This window comes from Grus americana, chromosome 4 (assembly GCF_028858705.1).
Source record: "Grus americana isolate bGruAme1 chromosome 4, bGruAme1.mat, whole genome shotgun sequence".
In the NCBI taxonomy this organism is placed as follows: domain Eukaryota; kingdom Metazoa; phylum Chordata; class Aves; order Gruiformes; family Gruidae; genus Grus; species Grus americana.
The window spans coordinates 35619817-35639415 of record NC_072855.1 but is presented as its reverse complement, the minus strand read 5'-3'; the positions used below and the strand labels follow the sequence as shown (position 1 = coordinate 35639415).

At 39.5% G+C, this 19599-nt stretch overlaps 1 protein-coding gene across 1 annotated transcript in view; it reads left to right on the top strand.

The window, feature by feature from the left end:
* SNX25 (sorting nexin 25) overlaps positions 1–19599 on the top strand; it is an 89327-nt gene that overhangs the window by 9364 nt on the left and 60364 nt on the right. Inside the window, exons 2-3 of the mRNA XM_054824497.1 lie at positions 4248–4332; positions 13574–13790. Coding sequence (XP_054680472.1) covers positions 4248–4332; positions 13574–13790 — 302 coding nt within the window. The remainder of the gene's footprint in view (positions 1–4247; positions 4333–13573; positions 13791–19599) is intronic.

The following is a 19599-nucleotide window of genomic DNA, read 5'->3' as shown; positions in this document are numbered from 1 at the left end:
CCCCTGTCCCTTCACGACATTTTGTCAAGCTTTATTTAAGTTTCAGCCTGGTTTCTGCCATTATTCAACAATAAACTCTACGGAGTGTAGCCTGATCTTTTTTTTTTTTTTTCCCCTATGATAGTGCAAGTCAGGACTAATGGGAACATACCAGGTTTTAATCAGTAAAAAAGAGCATCTAAGCTAGAGCTTTGACTGTCTTAAATCCATTTATGAACATCTTTGGCTCAGGGTTATGCCAACTATTTCATGAAACGTATCACCGTTTTCCTTTAGATGCGTGACATGAAGAAAAGTGTGAAAACATTCAAGTCTAGGCTTTCTAGCTGAACCTGTTCTCTGCATATGCCCTCCATCTGATTTGAGGCAGGGGTGAGAAGAAAATCTTCCAGTGATAGCTGCTGGATTTTTCATTCTCAGCTGTTAAAGCTGAGTTTGGACTGAGTTTTCTGAAATCCTTCTGTTATCACAGTTGCTGGTAAACCTGTGTTACTGGGCTGTTACTGTTGGTGTTAAGGTGTTTGCTGCCATATGTCATCTAACTTGGGGGTGCCTGCTTATTTAATTAATTCATTATTAATGTTGTCACAGAAGCAGGATTTTTAGAAAGCAAATCTAAGCTAGTAAGACTTAAGACTTGATTCTGCTAAATGCAAGTTCATAAGACTGAAAGGAAAAAGGAGTTTGATCAGTTTTAGAGAAGGCAACTTAAGATCTGATTGATTATCAGTTACCAAATTAAATTCACAGTTCTCTGAAGGATCATCAAGAATCACAGACTAGTTCAGGTTGGAAAGAATGTCTAGAGGGCATCTAGTTCACCCTCCTGCTCAGCGTGGGTCCAACGAGGTAAGTTTGCTCAGGGCTTTCTGCTGTCGAATTTTGAGTATTTCCAAGGATGGAGACTCCACAGCCTCTCAGCACCCCCCATTCTGGTATTTGACTAGCCTCATAATTAAAATAGTTTTGCCTTGTAAGTGGTGGGAATTTTTCCTGTGTTGCAACCTTGCTTATTGTCCTGTGTGTCTGCGAGAAGAGTCTGGCTAGCTCTTCTCTGTGGCCTCTCGTTTGGTAGTTGGAGATAGCAATAAGGTCTGCCCTGAACTGTTTTTTCTTAGGCCTGAACTAAGCCAACCAACATCACTGCAATGCATTTAAGCATTCCTGTTTATTCAAATGTTAGATTCTCATCTGTTGTTGAAAATTTGTTTTTAAACAAAGTTGAAACCTTGCTTTTAAATAAGGTTTATTTCATGCTCTGTGCTTTTCTCTCAGACTGTTCATGGTGGTGTATGCAATACCTGTATGAGTATGGAAAATTTCCCAGAAAATTCAATATACTCTGCATCTTCCTTTGCCCTTCAGTAATTACATTTGTGCAGCAGCAAAGTCACCATTGCTATTGGTGGTATTCACTTCTCATCTTTTAAATCCTTTTTGATCACCTGTCTTATTTGAACTTCTCCATGCTAAACATCTATGTTACTCTTTTATTTTGTTTGTTTTGGTTTGGTTTAAATGAAAAGCTGGTGCCTTTTAGGAGTACCAACCATAGAGGACACTCTCAATGAAATATATTCTTGCAAGCTGAAATGGGAGTTTTTATCTTGGTATTTAAGAGGCAGAATTTCACTTAGGCAATAATAGTCTGCCTTATTCTTAACATGAGTGTTCAAGACAGAAACAATTCCTGCTTTGTGGAATTGTGTAGATTGGATCGTAGAGCAAGCTACCGTGGATCCCCTCTGAAGGCTTTGTTTGTTTGTTTGTTTGTTTGTGGGTTTTTTTGTTCCCTTTGCTGTAAAGAAGTCCTGAACTGAGGCAGGGAAGGAGGCAAAAGTAAGAGTTCAACATTTATGATTTTATCTCAGCTTGTGTTTAAACTAGTTTTAAAAGGAGTAATTTGGCTAGCATTTCATGAGAGTGCTTACTGATGCTTTAGGTCCTAAAAAAAAAACTTCCTGCAAACTATGTACAAATGAGAAGTGTTGATGCCTAAGTTAGGGGCTTGAGTTTACCAACCTCTGTGCAGGGATGGCTCAGTTTAGCAAAGCATTAGTCTTGTAGGATACCCAAGCTAGCGTGAGTGTTAAGGAAGATGGAATATGTTGAGCATAGAGCTTCAGTCAGGATTGTGGCCTCGTGTTTAGGAGCTCTTTCTTCACAGAAAGACCTGAGTGACTTTGCTTAATAGGGCTTTCTGAATCCCTTCCCCTTCCCCAAATGTATTTGGGCTGTTTAATGTCCCTGTGAGTCTGCCTCTTCTCTTTTTAAATTGGAGTGGTTATGAATCATCTGATTTCCTGCTGCAAATAAAGCAGAAAAATCCTGAAGTAATTGTGTGACTAGCATTAACACAGCTTTGCATGGAGGAAACATGACAACATTAGCAGTCAGAGGTGATGTATTGCAGCCTTACAGATATTGTTGTTAGGTGTTCTTCAAAACAGCAAAAATACTTTCTGCAGCCATTCAGGTGGGTATGGCTGTTCAGGTAGAGGGGAGCCATGAGTATCTGTAGTGGTTCACTAAACATAATACTCTGTTCTTACCCCTCCTTAACCAGAGCTTTGACAGTAAGAGGGGCTGCAAATGGAGGCAAACATGCTGAAATCTTGCTGCTCTTGCCATTGATAGTGTAGTCAAGGGGGGAAGAAAATGGCTGGAAGACCACAGCCATGGTCTCATAGTAGTGACTGGAAGAAGTCTAGTCTAGGGAGTATTGCTGCACTCATCCAAAAGCTGGAACAAATTAACTGTGGGTGGAAGGAGGGCACTCAAGGCCTGGAAAGTGTCCGTGGCAGCACTATGTTAGAGGTGAGTGAGTGTGAACAGCTTTATTTTGATGTGAGGGTAGTGCTTAGACTCCTTCATATCTGTATCCCATTTGACATGCTTTATACTAGACTCTATGTGCACGTATCTGCAGCAGAAGGAAAACATGTTACAGCAAAATACACTGAGCATTAGCCTGCAAATTGGCTGAAATAATGGCATACTACCTTTAAAAACATTAAAGAGTGTTTTTACATAAAGTTTATGATACTTTCTTATTCTCTGTTTGGTGAATGTTGGAGGGATTGGGATGTTTCTGAAGCGCTCTCACCAAGGTGAGTGAAGTCAGCTGAGTGGCAGTGGGACGATTTCTATTTCTGATTTGAATTACACTCCTTTCTATATAAGTACAGCATGAATTGCTGCTTTTTGTCTACACTCTGAAAAATGTTTCACCATCTGCCCACCTGTTTGGACACTGTAAGAGCTAATACTCCAATATAGACAAATGTTTGTGTAGTACAGCAGCTTAAAGTGGAGCGGCCAGAAGTGTCTTTAAAGGAAGAACCCCCGAAGAATGTGAACCAATTTACTGTAGGAGATCTAAAGGCTAAGAGAGTTGGGATTATTCAGCCTGAAGAAGAGAAGGCTCTGGGGAGACATTATTGCAGCCTTCCAGTACCTAAAGGGGCCTACAAGAAAGCTGGAGAGGGACTGGTTACAAGGGCATGGAGTGATAGGACAAGGGGTAATGGGTTTAAGCTGAAGGAGGGTCGATTTAGATTAGATATTAGGAAGAAATTCTTCACTGTGAGGGTGGTGAGGCACTGGAACAGGTTGCCCAGAGAGGCTGTGGATGCCCCCTCCCTGGCAGTGTTCAAGGCCAGGCTGGATGGGGCTTTGGGCAATGTGGTCTAGGGGAGGGTGTCCCTGCCCATGGCAGGGGGGTTGGAACTGGATGGTCTTTAAGGTTCCTTCCAACCCAGGCCATTCTATGACTCTGCGATTCGTTGATTAGCTTTTATTTTAAAAGTGGTTTATGAGACTAAATGAAGTCCATTGTTGACAGTAGGTGACAAAGATGTTTTATTTGCTATTGACATATCTCTTATAAAGCTGTGAAAATACTGAATAGAAGAGTTCCAGTTGTTTTGTTAAATGCATGTCAAATTCTCAGTGCATTGACTTGCAAATGAATACAGCTCCCTTCTACCAAAAAACCCCAACCTTAAGATAATCTGGCAAGTTGTACAGTATACGATATGCAACAATGGGTGTTAATATGTGCTTAATAAACAGTGTTTAATAACCTCATAGACAATTGACACTCATCCATTTTAACAATATGGGGTGACAATATTTGTATGAAGACCAAATGATACAGTACTGTCACCTTGAATTCCAGTTTTATTTCTTCTGTCATTTTTGGTTTATTCCTTCCTCTTATGATGAATGTTCTTTTTGAATTTCAGAGTAATTGGTCTGGAAGCTCCCATGATACAGTCCAATCAAGGAGAGTGGTCATTTCTCACAACATGGATAAAGCACTGAAAGAAGGTGAGTCTTAACTTGGGCAAAGAAGCATTAGACTCTGAATATCTCTTGTCCTCTTAGCAAACCATGACTTCACAACATTCCAGGATTTTAGAATATGACCCTAGTTTCTGTCTTGATATAAAAGTGCAAGGTCTTGGTCTTCCCAAGAGGTCTGCTGTAGTAAGTAATGTGATGTCTTTTTCAATTTAACTGGTATTGTGTCATTTTAGTGGCTGTTTTTTACAGAAATATATTTAAATAGAGTCATTAATAGTTGTGCAAAAACCAAAAGGGTGCCATTTAAAAGATTCTTGATTGAGTTTTCCTGAACTGATATATCCTGTAGACTCTTGCAAACAGTCTTCCCATTTAGTGCAATTCTTGCCATGAAAACCGAATCTAAAATCAACATTTATATTTCTGGCTGATATGGTCTATGAAATCTGTGGATCACCAGTACAGTTCTTGGGCTTTGAATTGTAAAATATGAACTATGTTCGTATGGATTTAAAATTTCTCGTTTACAATTCTTTAAAGAATGACTACTACTTCTGCACACGTTTTTTTCAACTGACTCCTGGTAATACAAAATGTTGTAGAACTTGAGATAGCGTCAGAGTTCAAAGCAAAATTTATTTTTATGTGTTACTTCAAAGACTGTGCTAGGTTGGAGCATAAAGATGATCAGGGAGGTGGGAAACCTAGCTTGTGTATTAAAAGAAGAAAACATAAAGAGTTGTGTACTGTAGCTTTTAAAATATATTTATAAAATTTGATGTTATTTCAGTCTTTTGTGAATATTTTATCTAATTTTGAATTTTTTTTCCTTTAAGATTTCTTTGCAAGACTGTTTATTTTTTCTTATCTTTTTCACATCTGGAGAGAATATATTTTAAAATATAATCATTGCTTTTAACAGGTTAGTTGTTATAAAAACTTCTTGGCATGTGTTACGTTTTTCAAGTCATTTTCATGAATAGCTGTTAGCAGGATATGTAGCTAAAATATAAAATTAGAACACTACCTACTATGTCATGTTTCTGTGAAGGTGAACTATTATATCATAATTTGTTTTTAGGCAGCAGTTTCATCTGGAGTCAGTCAGATTATAGGATTCCTGATGATGTGAAAAGGATTGTAGAGTCTAAATGTTACATGTATGAAGCAAGCATAGACAATTATTTACTGTATTCTCTCACATGCATACTTCACATTTTGGATAACCTGTCTTAGAATTTGAAATGAAGCCTTGAAGTAATCAGCACATAATCAGAGGTAGCAGGGTTATTTGGAGATAGACAACAGGTATTGTGGAATACTCTGGGAAGGATAGTTGTGTTACACTTTCCTCCTGTTACTTGCACATAGGAGTAACTCGTGTGTCTGTAAGAGATGAGAGAGCTGTCTTCATCTAAAGTATTTATCCAGCAGATCATTCAGTTGGATGCATGAGTCCATCCTTACTCAGTAAGGCTGAAAATAAGTTACCAATATTTAAGTGATTCATTTTTCAGAGTTGAGGACCTTCTGTTGTGACAGCTTACTTGCCTTTCTGTTATTTCTTTTTAGAGTAGCTTTTACCCTCCATTCTCACTCTGAATTTTGGAGAGCAAACTTGTCAGATTTGGTTGTGTTTCTTCCAGACCTAAGCAACGAAGCCAACTTCTCCTCCGTTATGCAGTTTGACAAGGATGAGACTGTACTTTCACTCTACCACACATCGACTTAAGCAAGCTTTTTGATTTTGGAAGGTGCCCGAGTCAACTTAAGTTTGAGATACTGAATGAATCCCAAAACAAACATTTTACTTTTCTATTAGAGTAGAATGATCAGCCTGTCTGAAAATAGACAGGACACATTCCTTGCCTTGTGACAGTTCCAAAATTTGTTGCTGTCTTGATAATATGAATACTTTTTTTTAATAAGTTCATAGTTAAATAAAACTTTATTACTAACGATATAAAAAATACTGCCTGTATTTGTGTTTCCAGTCTTACACTGATGAGGATTAAAGTACTTGTAAATCCCAGGAGTTTTTGCTAACTTCTTGCTGTCTAGATGCAACATGCTGTTCAACAAAATGCTTTAAAATGCCTTATTCATTTACTTAGGAGACTTCCAGTTCTCCAGAGGTTTTAATCTTGGGGACCAGTTCAGACTCCTACTGCCACTTGAGGTTTTGAGTAGGTGTTGTTATATTACCACAGTCAATGGGGTTTTGCAGTGGTTTTTTATATCAGATTTTATTTCTCTTTATATTACCTTAGACATGCAAGGATAACATTTTTTGAGGAGCCAGCATTATCTAATTTCAGAAATGCCATAGCTGGTTATAAAGAAACAGCCCTTTGGTAAATTCTGACTTCTTCACCTGTTTTTCATCATCTGTGTAATTAAGTTTGCTGAGGGCTTACTGTTAGTTGCTAACTATCTTGTACCCTTCAAGAACTGACTGTTAGTCATGCCATGCTTTTGGTGGTGTTACAGCCAGTCTGTGTGGGCTTTTCTCTCTGGGTTTAGAGTGGTAACTTCGTGTTTTCAGCCCATATCATATGGTAGTTTAGGAATATCTCTCTTTAGAGAGATTGCTCAGTCAGACTTGTGCCGCTGTTGGGCAGCATACTGTTTGGGCTGAGGGCAGTAGCTGTAGGGAGATTATCTGCCATGGGTTTAGCTGGTCTCCCAGGAACTGAATTTGATCTTCCATTTTTGCTGCCCCATATCCTGTGGTCTTTTTGTTATTCTTCAGTCAGTCTTTGCCTCTACTGCTTTAGTAGTGCCAGGAAAATTGGTCTCCATATTACTTACCTGCTTTACTGGGTCATTTATGAGTAAGTAAAACAGTACGGGCTATAGCACAAATCCCAGCAGAACTCCACTGGTGAAATTCTTCTCCTGTGAAAAATGGCTATTTATTCATATCCTGTGCTTCTTAGCTCTTAAAATATTTCATGCCAGAGATCCATCTCTTCTTTCATAGTGGCTTGTCTTCCCTCAAGCCTGTGTTGAGGTGACCTTGTTGGAAGTATTTTGGGAATTTAATTAGATTGTACCTGTGGATCAGATCTTGCCTTATAAGAACTCTGTTAGGGATGTAAGGCAGGACTTCCCTTTACAGAAGTTTTTTCCCAGTCTATCTCATTTCCCAACTTAAGATCCACACATTGACATTTAGGAAAAAAAAATTGTAGTAGCTTCTGCCACTCTCTATTTGAAAAGCTGTATTCTTTTTTTTCACAGCTCTCAAAAAAATGAGTTGTTTGGGTCCAAAATATGAGCAAGACTTAATTTGAATTCATGTTCTCTCTGCTACTGGGATTCAAACACTTGGAGCTAAGAACTCTTGGCAAAAGGTACACAGGCAAAAGTATTTGAACAGAAATTTGTCTGATTTTGGTTTTTAAATGCATTTCCTAGATCTTTTTAACACATTTTTTTCTCTATTGCTTATATATTTGGAAATGTCCATGTTTTTTCTGCACATTCATAATATTTATTAAAGAAGCAAATGTCAAGAAAATTTTAATGAAAATAAACCAAACAATGTGGAATAGGAGACTCTCAGGGTGTGATACTTTTTGCACAGGCGCTATCCATCTATGCACAGTGATAACATCTTGTCTATTAAACATGTTGGTTTCATAGAGTTTGAATAATATTGTAAAACGCAAGTAAACCAAGAAATGCTAGTGTTTATTCCAAGCATGAACTTTAACAAGAGAACTGACATCTATAAATCATTATTGCTAGTTACTTGGGCAGGTTCCCAGTCACTGAAGTCTGGGCATTTACACAGCACTTTGCCAGCCTTTAACACCATGGTCTAAATAAAGATTTAGTGGGCATGAGAAACTTCAATAAATAAAGATAAGTATAAAACCTCATCATCTTAATTTATATTGTATAGCTAAAGCATAATAAAATCTAGAATACAATAAGTGAATAATGGCCTTTATCTCTTGCAATTTAAAAATTAATATCTTGGAAATGATAGAGTTGCATATTCAGAGTATTTATTAGTAATTTTCAGGGACTTCAGTATAGGAGCTTTAATATTTTAGTTTGATTTTTGAGGATGAAGGTAAGGCTGCTTTTTTTTTTTTTGACTGAATTGGCTTTTGGCGGGGGGAAAAAGTAGTAGCTGTAACAACTAAGCATTTAACATTTACTTCTATAGAACAGTTCTTTGCCAGGTACTTAATGGTGGTATAGTCTGTCATCTTTTTCCGTTAAATTTTTATTGAAAGTATTTTTCTTCAAGTATAGCTTATAATAACCACATCATGCATGTTAAATCTAGTGTTGTAGTAGCACAATATTATAATAACGCTTCTTGGCTGTTTGATGGTGGTTTCCTGATGCAGGATCTTAACACAATTCGTATTAATGTTGCTTTTCTATTTTACAGATTGTGATGCTTGCTGTAGTAGAATAACTCAAGCCAGCGTTGTAGCTATACTTTCTCTGCTGTTGTGCATACAGTCACAGGAGAGTTTTGGATTTGACCATAACTTAATGTAATGGTTCTGGTCTCTCCGGTGCTTTCAGGAAAGAATATTTACTACTTCTTTTAAACTTGGAAGTGTGTGTCTGCATTTGCATAGGGACAATAGTTCTGGTCTGTTTTTTTAATGGTAATTTGAGAAAATGGGTAGGCATTTAGTCCTTGCTATTCAGATTTCTGTGTTATGTTTCTTAAAGTTGGGTAATGAATCTTAGCAGTGTAAAAACTGTCTGATGTGAAGCTCTGCAAATTGCAGATTTGAAGCCAGTCTGACCCAGTGGCTTTTGTGGTGCTGCGGAACCTCTGAATGAATGAATGTGGAAGAAGAGATAACAGTTACTGTAGACCTGTGTGGGGTTAGGAATGAAGGAAGGGTCCAAAGGGGTGTCCTCACTAACTCCACACAAGCTTCTGGCTCTCTACTCCCAACACTCTTTTACTTCACAGTCTTTAAAAAGAGAAATTGAAGAGGCTCAACTTCACATTCATGCGGGAGTGACTTTTAATCAGCTTATAACAACTGAGGACTTGGATCTTCTGAACTAATTCAGAAAACCCAGTAGAAGTTTCTACAGTTTTGCACCAGACTCACTGCTGTCACTGCATCTGATTTGATCAGAAGAAATTTGTTTCATGTTTGTAGCAGCTGAGTTAGTCATAGTAAGGTATTGTCCTGAAAGTGTGTTCTGCTTTTCTTTTTATTCCTTTCTTGTCTTCTGACCAGTTGTTTTCAATGATTTAGAGAACGTGCAGTGTAAAATTAATGAGAGTAAATTCATGAGCAGATTTCTCTTCTGAAGGAAGCAAGCTGTACTCTATAAAATTTTTCTGTATTTCTTTAGAGTACTGAAAGAGGCATCAGCTGCATCAGTAGGCATGAAACTAAAGCAGCAGCAGCACATCATGGCCAGGATGACACATACAGATGAGGCAGTGTCTTACCCCACCACAGACTGCTGCTAGTGTCTGTGGCTGGTGTCTTTTTTAATTTTTTTTTAACAAAGTTCTAAAAGCTGTCTCATTGCTCATTCTGGGGTCTAAAGTATCCCAAATTTTAGAGAGAACAGCACAGTTAAACTGTTGTGATGCAGGAGGGGTAACAAGCCTGAGAAGTAGCAAGGAAACTTGTTGTGGTCTAGCCCTAGCTGGTAACTGAGCACCACACAGCTGCTCGCTCACTCCCCCCCTGCCCGCAGTGGGATGGGGAGGAGAATGGGGAAGGAAAAAAAAAACCAACCCCTCACAAAAAACCTCATGGGTTGAGATAAAGACAGTTTAATAGGATAACAAAGGAAGAGAATAACAACAACAATAATAATTATATACATATATATATATTAAAAAAAAAACAAACAAGTCATGTACAAATGCAGTTGCTCACCACTTGCAGAGGAAAAAAAACCTGATGCCCAGTCTGTTTCTGAGCAGCGATCCCATCTCCGGGCTAGCTTCTCCAGTTATATGCTGAGCATGATGTCATATGGTATGGAATATCCCTTTGGTCAGTTGGGGTCAGCTGTCCCGGCTGTGTCCCCTCCCAACTCCTTCTGTATCCCCAGCCTCCTCACTGTGAGGTGGTGTGAGGAGCAGCAAAGGCCTTGGCTCTGTGTAAGCACTGCTTGGCAGTAACTGAAACATCCCTGTGTTATCAGCACTGTTTTCAGCACAAATCGAAAGCACAGCCCCATACCAGCTACTATGAAGAAAATTAACTCTATTCCAGCCAAAACCAGCACATTCCTGAATGTGTTCCAGGTCTTGTTTAGGGTTACAAGAAATTGTTTTGAGAATACCACCCAGGGATCTGCCCCGAGGCTGGATACTCATGCGTGGCATCGCATGTGGGAGAATATGGGCAGGTATCTAGAGGCCTTCTCACCTCCAATGGTTTGGAACTTCACTCCCAAACAACTACAGGACCCTGAGGGAGTGATAGAATACTTGAAAGAAAAATGCTGTAGCGATTTCAAAGAGGGACAACTTACTGCACTGTGCTGTGCTGGGCCCTGGCCTGTATCTACCAAACACTGCTCGATGGTAGGCAGCACCCTCAGGGGGAAGAGAGGGAAAACAGAGTGACAGACACTGTGGCTACTGAAGCCCCAGTGACAGGCACTGCAGGTGAACCAAAAAAACCAACCCATGCTGGTATCAGTCGCCCCTATACAGGAGAGGAAATACACAAAACAATTAGTTTGCTTAATTAGGGATGATGTTGATGACCCAGGAGCGTCACGAGAACAGGAGGAAGAGGCAGAACCAGAGGTAATCACTTGATCCCTGTCCCTGAGTGAGCTGTGAGATATGCAAAAAAATTTCAGCCGCCTTCCAGGCAAGCACATTGTCACCTGGCTGCTCCGCCGCTGGAGTAATGGGGCCAGCAGACTGGAATTAGAGGGTAGGGAAGCCAAGCAGCTGGGATCCCTGTCTAGGGAAAGGGGCGTTGACAAAGGGATTGGGAGAAAGACACAAGCCCTCAGCCTCTGGAGGTGGCTTCTGTCAGGCGTGAGGGAAAGGTATCCCTTCAGGGAAGATGTTGTATGTCGGCCAGACGAGTGGACCACCATGGAGGGAGATGGCCCACAGACTACAGGAATGGTATCTGCGTGTGCATATTATCTCAAAGACAGGAAAAGTGGTGGTGATTAATTGGAAAGTGTAGGATCTGGGCATGACGTAGATGGTATAGAATAAGGGGTGGATAATGTTCTGGTTTTCAGCTGGGATAGAGTTAATTTTCACGAGAAGCTGGGAGGCGACACAGCCAGGACAGCTGACCCAAGCTAGCCAAAGGGGTATTTGATACCATATGATGTCATCCTCAGTATATAAGGGGCGGGTGGCTGGGGAGGAGGAATCACTGCTTGGGGACAGGCTGGGCATTGGGTCTTGGGCAGTGAGCAAATTGCATTGTGTATCACCTACTCTGTATATTTTTCTTATTAGTATTGTTATTTTCCTCTTTTGCTGCCCTAGTGATCTGTCCTTATCCCAATCCAGGAGTTTTACCTTTTTCTTCTGATTCTCCTCCCCATCCCACTGGGAGGGGAGGAGAGAGCAAGTGGCCACATGATACTTAGTTGCCAGCTAGGGTTAAACCAGACACCAAGCTGTAAGAAAAAAGTGATTACAGAAGGACATGAGGACAACTGTGGAAAAATAGGTAGTTAAAATGTGTATTGTGATGAGAGACTTGAGATAAGTAATAAACTTCAGTTTTTAAAACGCTGTTCCCAGTTGCTCTTCGGTGTATCGAGGGATTATTCCTCAGCTTGCTATCAGAAGATCACTACCTTTCAGAACTGTTTTTATCACTTTGTAGTATTTGTGAGTGAGAGTTTTCAATGAAATATGATTTCTTCTATTTTAGAAAAGTAATGAAATTGGATATGTTTCAACATTGGAAGTTCCCATCCTGCAATATGACTCTACATAATTTTTTTTCTCTCCTGGATCAGAAAAAAAGAATTAAAACTTCAAAACTTCTATTTATTTATTTACTGAATTTTTTTTCCTGAATAATTAATTTTATAGCTGTGAAATGACTTAAAAGCTTTTAGCTATATGTTTTGGCATACTCAGTGAAATGTCTCAGTTTCTTTCTTTATAAACCTGAGGAGGGTTTTTTTATGAAGCATTTGACTAGAAACTTATATCGATTTTAGCCTTTTCTTTTGAAATGTTTTTAACAAGGTGATGTTGGATGAGATCTGCTGGTATTGCAGGCAGGCAAAAGTATTCAACTTAAGTTGGTCTGCTATTAGTATGTTATTAGATCACTGTTGCAGTGCCAGGAAGCTTTTTGTAGTTTACTATAAAACAAATAACTTCTATCAAAGTGGAACATAAGAGAGAAAAAGTCTGAAATCAGGATGTCTGGTAAAGAAGCTGCTCAGATTATCAGGCATGTCACTTGTTTTGCCCCTTCTTGTTCAGTTATCCCTCTGGTAGATGCAAACTGGCTTCTTCTTCCACCCCAGCTTTTTCCCCATCTTGTAGTAACTGCTAGACATGGCTCATGCATGCTCCCTGAACACCTCCTCTTCCCTCCTAGACCTCCGGGGACATCTGCTATGGTGAAACATCGGTAAAACTAGTGGCATGCAAATGTTGCCAAAAAGAAAAGTCAGAATGGTAGATGATAGTGTTGCCATGGGACTTGGAATTACAGTAATCTTGGTTATTGCTTGTAGATATGGTTCAGAATAGCTCCTCATTTTTGAAGTTCATGCTGTCTCACTAATCTACTTGTTTTCTCTTATCTCTAGCTCTTCTGATCCTATAATGTACTTTCTGCAGTGTTGTTCAGTATTGTATATGTCTTTTGAAATACTAAAATCTTACCACCTCCACTTTTAACTGTACTTTGGAGTGGAGACTGTTGAATTCCTATGTAAAGAAGGCTGGTTTCAGTCTGCAACAGCCTAGACACAGTCAGATTATATGCTAGTTCATATAACCAAATTCACTGTTGAGAGACAGGTATTAGTTTGAGGTTGTGTATAGCTAGTAACCTGACTGTCTGAGCAAATCCACTTACAGGCTTTGCAAAGCAACCTCCATTAACCTCTTAGGTGCAGATTTCTGTAACTTTGCCAACCTTACTTTCTTTGGCAAGAATTTAAAACCCAAAGAAGAAGATATGAAACCCATTACCCATCTAATTTTTGAGAAGGGTAGAGGATTATGTTCTTTCTATCTTGGTGTGCCTTCCTCTTTTGCAGTTTTTGCTATTTATTGTTTTGTTTCTCCTTTCAGTGTTTGACTACAGCTATAGAGATTACATCCTGTCCTGGTATGGGCAACTCAGCAGAGATGAAGGGCAACTGTACCAGCTGCTATCTGAAGACTTCTGGGAGATTGCCAAGCAGCTGCGACAGAGGCTGAGTCACATTGATGTAGTTAAAGTTGTCTGCAATGATGTAGTGAAAGCTTTACTCTCACACTTCTGTGACCTTAAAGGAGCCAACACCAGGTAAAAATAAAACTCTGCATTTAATTGGAATTTGCTGCTGCTCTCTTTGCTTTCAGATGTGCTATATCAAAGTAATGAAGACTGTAACACTTTTGTAGGTGACTGATAAAGAAAACACTTCAAGCTTATTACCAGTTTTAGAGATCAAGCAGGCCTCATGGCATCTATAAGACCCGTGGAAGGACACGCTTGTCCTCCTTTTTCTCAGAGTTTGGATTCACTGCTGTTTCCGTTTCATCCTTGAATCCCTCGCTCACAGTGGGAGGTGGGCTGTATGAGCAGTTCCTGCAAGTAGCGTGAACTTGCAAGGGAAAGGAGAGGCGCTGTCAGAGCAGTCAGCAGACAAGAAGATAGTTATTTGCACCTTTCCCAAAATAGCACCAGGGTTAATTCCATTCAGTTTCCCATTTTTTCTAGCCATGGGAGGCAAAGCCTTGTGGTTTCTGTAGGTGGCCTGTCCTGCAGTAACAAGATTTTTCTACTGGAAAAATTGTTGGATGAATTTGCTTTCTCTGTTTAGATTATCTTCCTAATTCCATGATTTTCCTTTTTGGCAAGGCTCTCTTTGTCCACTTAAAAAGGTCAGCTGTCCACTAAATACTAGAGTCGCACCCAAATTGTAATTACAAATGGAAACTCTTAGTTTATGCAGTTCCCGCATCTGAATGCACAATTTGTGTAATTGTGCATCAAATTTGGGCTTATGTCTGCACTCACCTGCGTTTCAGTTATCTTAATTGAAATATGTCTTGGTCATTCAGATTTAGAATATACATTTTATACTATGTAGTTGTTTTGCCTACAGTTAGATCCACATATTTTTAACACCACTTCAGAGAAACAAGATCAACTGTTTTCTGTCAGTGACCAGTCTGTGTGCTGCCATTCACACTTCTTTCTGTTCTGAAGCAGAAGATAGAGTTAATGTATTTGTGATAGATGCCAGCTTTATGTAAGCTCATGTGTAGGAACTAAAGACAAAAAAGAAACTAGAGAGTGGTTACATTCAAGAAAAGAAATTAAGGTGTATACGCACTGCAGTAGATCTTGCGTTGGATTCCAGATATTTCTTTCAGCTGTGGAATATGGTAGAAACCTCTTGGTCAGGTAAAGCTCCTAAGTGTGCTCTGTGATTTTTAAGCATTATGCTTCTACTTGCCCTTTATCGCGGTAAAGCGCTTGCTTTTGGGAAGAGTTTTATTTAAACAGTTAAAAAAATTAGGATACTAGGATTTTTTAAGTGTAAATGTTTTCCTGTTTGAAGCTAGGGACATAGAATCTACAACTGCAGAATTATTATTTATTATTAATACTGATTCTTGATGAGGTTCCTTATCTACTGAGAATTAGGACCACTTCCTCTAGGTCTTTGTTGGATCATTATTGCCATTATCTAGAGCTAAAACAAATTCTCTTGGGTATTTTCCAATTAACTTTTTCACTTTGGAATGGTAAATGCACCTTAGTCAATGCTGGATAAGGCAGGCTGCATTAACATGGTAATGAAGAAAATCTTGTAAAGAATTAATGTGATAGTGGGTTAAAAAGAAAACCCAACAAACCCCATAGCTGTAACTGCAGATTTTGTATAGGTTGAAACTGGACCCATTGACTGTTTTTCATATACTGCAAGGCTGTGAATTCACAAGGAGGAAGGTCTGGTTTTAACAGCGGCATGATGCTGCATGACACAAAATGTGAAGCACTAGTATATCCTCATGCTGTACATTGAAACTTGCTCAAAAAGTCCAGGAAGCTTTATGGAAATTGCACAGGGCTCACCTTTTCTTGGCAGATGGAGAGAGTGCTTAAATGTTTTGTATGTACTGTGGCAAAGTCAACAGAAATGTGACGTAGTGCTCGTATGCCACAGATTGAATTTGTACTGCCGGGTGATCTGAGCATGCATATAATAAACGTGGAAGCACAGCCAAAGACTCTGATACTGTTTCCTTTTTAAGGGAATTTGTGGTTTTAAGAATAATTTATGTACTAAATTGCCTACTGCTATGAAGTTTACTGTTCTAGAACCTGCTGATATTTTAAGCTGAGAACTGAGAACTACAAAGTATGTCACTTCTAGCTTGGAAGATAGAGTTTCTTGAAAGCCTTCGATTCATTTCTGTATTGCCACAGTTCAAGCACAGAAAATTCTTCTTCTCAAGGTAGGCAACACAGGGATCTTCTTGATGAAGATCTTTGCTTTCCGTCAACATTTTAAGGACAGTAGTAAATTTAAATTGGCATTTATGTTTCCCTCTGTGTCTCTAATAATAAATCCAGTTAGTTTTGCATGATATAGTGGAACAGAGACTGTAATTAGAGCAAGGTATCTTTCCTGTCGTGATGCCTGTTGGAGCACTGCATCTCATTTCCACTGCTGAGTTTACACTGCAGGGTGACAGCAAAGGGCATTTTGTCTGTTATCTGGTGACTTATGAAGTTTTAAATACCTCTTGTATCATCTCTGGCCACCTAGGCCACTTTGTCTCAGTTTTCCTATATGACAACAGATAAATCCACTAAAGTAAGGGAAAGAAACTGTGTGTGCCCAGGAGGACATGCAGATGTCTGCTTCTTCAGTGTGAAGTTTATGTGTTTTGTCACTGGGTGCACGTCAGCCATAGAAATCCCTTTACTTTTCTGCTTTCACTGACTGATTTTGACCTGTGGTATCTCATAGATCGGGATGTCTGAGGGCATGAAAATAGGCTGCAGCCTTTCAGAATGAGCAAGGGTGCTACAGTCCTTCCCTTTGTTCCCGCTTTTCCTCTGGCTTATCTTAATTATAGTGAGGCTCTGCATAGTAATAAACAGCTCAAGGTAAATGGCCAGCAGAGGCCAACAGATGAGCAAACAACTTCCCTGAATGAGGGAGAGCACGTGAAGAGGAGAGGCCGCTTCCATGCTGGCCAGTGGGACGCATTGGAATTGGGAGCAAGAAACGTGGCAGTGTTAGATCTGTTTCCCCTTTCTTTATTCTATCTCCTGGCTTTCTTTAACGATGACTGTTTCTCCTGCGCCTGCCAGACACTTCTACAGAGTGAAATAAGGGCAGAGACATTCCTCTAGCCATGGGCAGAACTGTCTGGGGTGACACAGAGCCATGCAAGCTGTAGGCAAGACGTTTTCATCTTACATGTGTTGCTGGGGTGTACCTTGAGGTCCAGCTGGGGCTCCAAAGGATCCTGTCACTTTTGAGTTACAAAATTTGTGACAATTTAGAATATTTTAGATAGGAAACCATTTCATTCCTAATACTAGCTCAGCATAGAAATGGAATACTTCCCTGTGTCCAGTGTTAGCTATTTTATGAGATATGGAAGAAAAATAAGCCTTGGCTTTATTGGTAGAAGCCACTGCTCTTTTCCCCTATGTTGTACGGAATCAGGAGTGCATTTATAACAGGATTAGCCAAGTGCATTCTGCAGGGTAGAGAGGGTAGTATTTGGCCATTCTTGTTTTATAGCAGCCTTTATCCCTTTGTTCCTTCATAATATCTTGTTTAAGTGTATTTCCTCGGGTACTTTAAGCAGAATATAAGCAAGCTGAATACTGGCAATGCCATTTTATGTGATCGAGGATGGACCGTGAGCTGAGTAAGGTGGTATATAATGCTAGAAACGTGCATGTTGGTATGTGGGTGCAGCATTGTCTGTGGTGCCAGTATACTTTGCAGGGGCTAGAATTACCTGATCCCGGGAATGTAGCGTTACTCTGGTAACATGATATGTTTGTTGAAAGCAAGAGACAGCTATTCCTTTGGATGAAATGCACAGTCAGTATTGGAAGGACTTAGCAAAGTGAAAACAAATAGTAAGCATCTTTCTGTGAAGCTGTCCACATGATAGGAAGAGGAAGTTCCCTTACACTTATTGTGGGCTAAGTGTAACCACATCAGATATTACTACAGAACTATTAATATTTGATAAGTAACACCCTGTGCTGGTGGTCTCTAAACTGCAGTGTAGGCAAAATGAGATTTGCCTACATGAGATAAATAGGCAAATGGGATTTGAAGATAGTTAATGCTTGCCTCTTGAATGTCCTGACAAGCAGTGCTTTTTGAACAAACTTAAGTGAGAAGAGGTTACAGCGACACTGATTTTTTTTTTTTCTTTTTTCTTTTTCTCCTACATCTTTTGATTGCGAGTGTTCTCTGTTTGTCTTTAACCTACAGCTAGGGCACCTTGATCCCAAAGGTAGAGGAAGAGTTGGTTTCAGCAAATATGGATGTGTGGTGTTGCAGGCTGCTTCTAGCAGGTTGACTGCTACATGACATCTGATGGGATGCTTAGAAGTGGTTTTGTGTATATGTGCCTGGACTTGCAGCATAAGTCATGACTTAGCAAAATGGATGCTTGCGGGCTACAGGCTACGCCCAGTGCTGATTCAGAACCTATAATTAAGGGCTCAAAGCCCTTAATGGAAAGTGTGAGAGAGGGAGGTGCTGTGGGGAAATTGTTGTTTGAGGGATCAGTATGACAAGCAATTTGGGGATTTAAGTTCATATCGTACATGTTTTGCTTTCTATGTGTTACTGACAGGGTAAGGAGAGAAGACAACTCAGTTCTTAATTTTGTTGGCCCACGAGAATACCTTTGCACGTATAGGATATATAACTGTTGTATTTTTTGTGATTACAATATGTAGTGTGATAAGATGCTCAGTAAAAATAAAAGGTGATGCCACTTCAAACTGATCAAGAGTAGATTGATGCAAAGGGAATTTAAGCACTTGAGATTTAACTTGGTTAATCCTATAGCTGCATCCAAGTTGTTAGGATAGCTACTGAACACCTCCCACAGTTCTTGTTTTTCTTTTATAATTCCATTTGCCACCCACAAACCAGGAATACCAAGAACTGCTTATTACACTCAGCCTCTGGAAAGGAGTATTGAGAGGATTAGCATGAAATTTTAGAGGTTTGTTGCAGTGGGAGCAGCTGTATGAAAGTGCTGAGAACAAAACAGTCACAGAAAGCCAAGGTCTGAGCATGTTGTTAAAGTTAATTCATGGGTAGCACCAGGTCTAAAGCTTGCCATTGCCTTCAAGCTTCAGTGTGGGAAGTGTGGGGTTCATGTTTCCTGTTAATGATTGAGTGTGACCTAGACACCACAATAACCATTAGGACCTCCTAGTACTGATATGGTCATACCACAGCTTGTAAGCCATTCATACATTCTTTGGGTCTGTTATCAACATGACGTGTCAAAAGCTTTTTCCTGAAAGAGGTAAGCGTGACATGTAAATGATAGGGTTATCTTCACAGTAAAGATCAGGCAAAGTGATTTATAAAACTTGCTGATGTATCTTGATAAAAATGGCAGCTGTGGAAATTTTGGTGTTGGCTTTGTCCTTATTTTTTGTTGTACTTTTTGGGTTTGGTGTGGTTTGTTTTCAGAGCTGTTGGGTTTTTTTAGTAGGTACTTTTTTCAGGTGTGTTTATGATGCTGGCTCGTAAGGTCTAAATTTGTTTCTTTTATTTCTTAGAAAGTTCAAATAGATCAAGCAGTTTTCATTCTGCTGCACTCTCAAGAAGCTTAGTGATCTGAGGGCGATACAGGTGAAGAGATGCAGGCTGCATGTGGTTCTGAGAGTTCTCAGAATCAGTGTAATGAAAACACGTGGTGGGTGTTGAATGTACTGATGAAAGTCATTTAGAGTTGCATGTGCACTTCAGCTCACAATTGCACTGATTGAGACTTAAATGTAACTCTGCAAGACTCTATTTTGAAAGAGTAATTAAAGAAATAGCAAGGCTGAAGGGAACATGTGATTTATTTATTTATTTATTTAAAGACAAAGG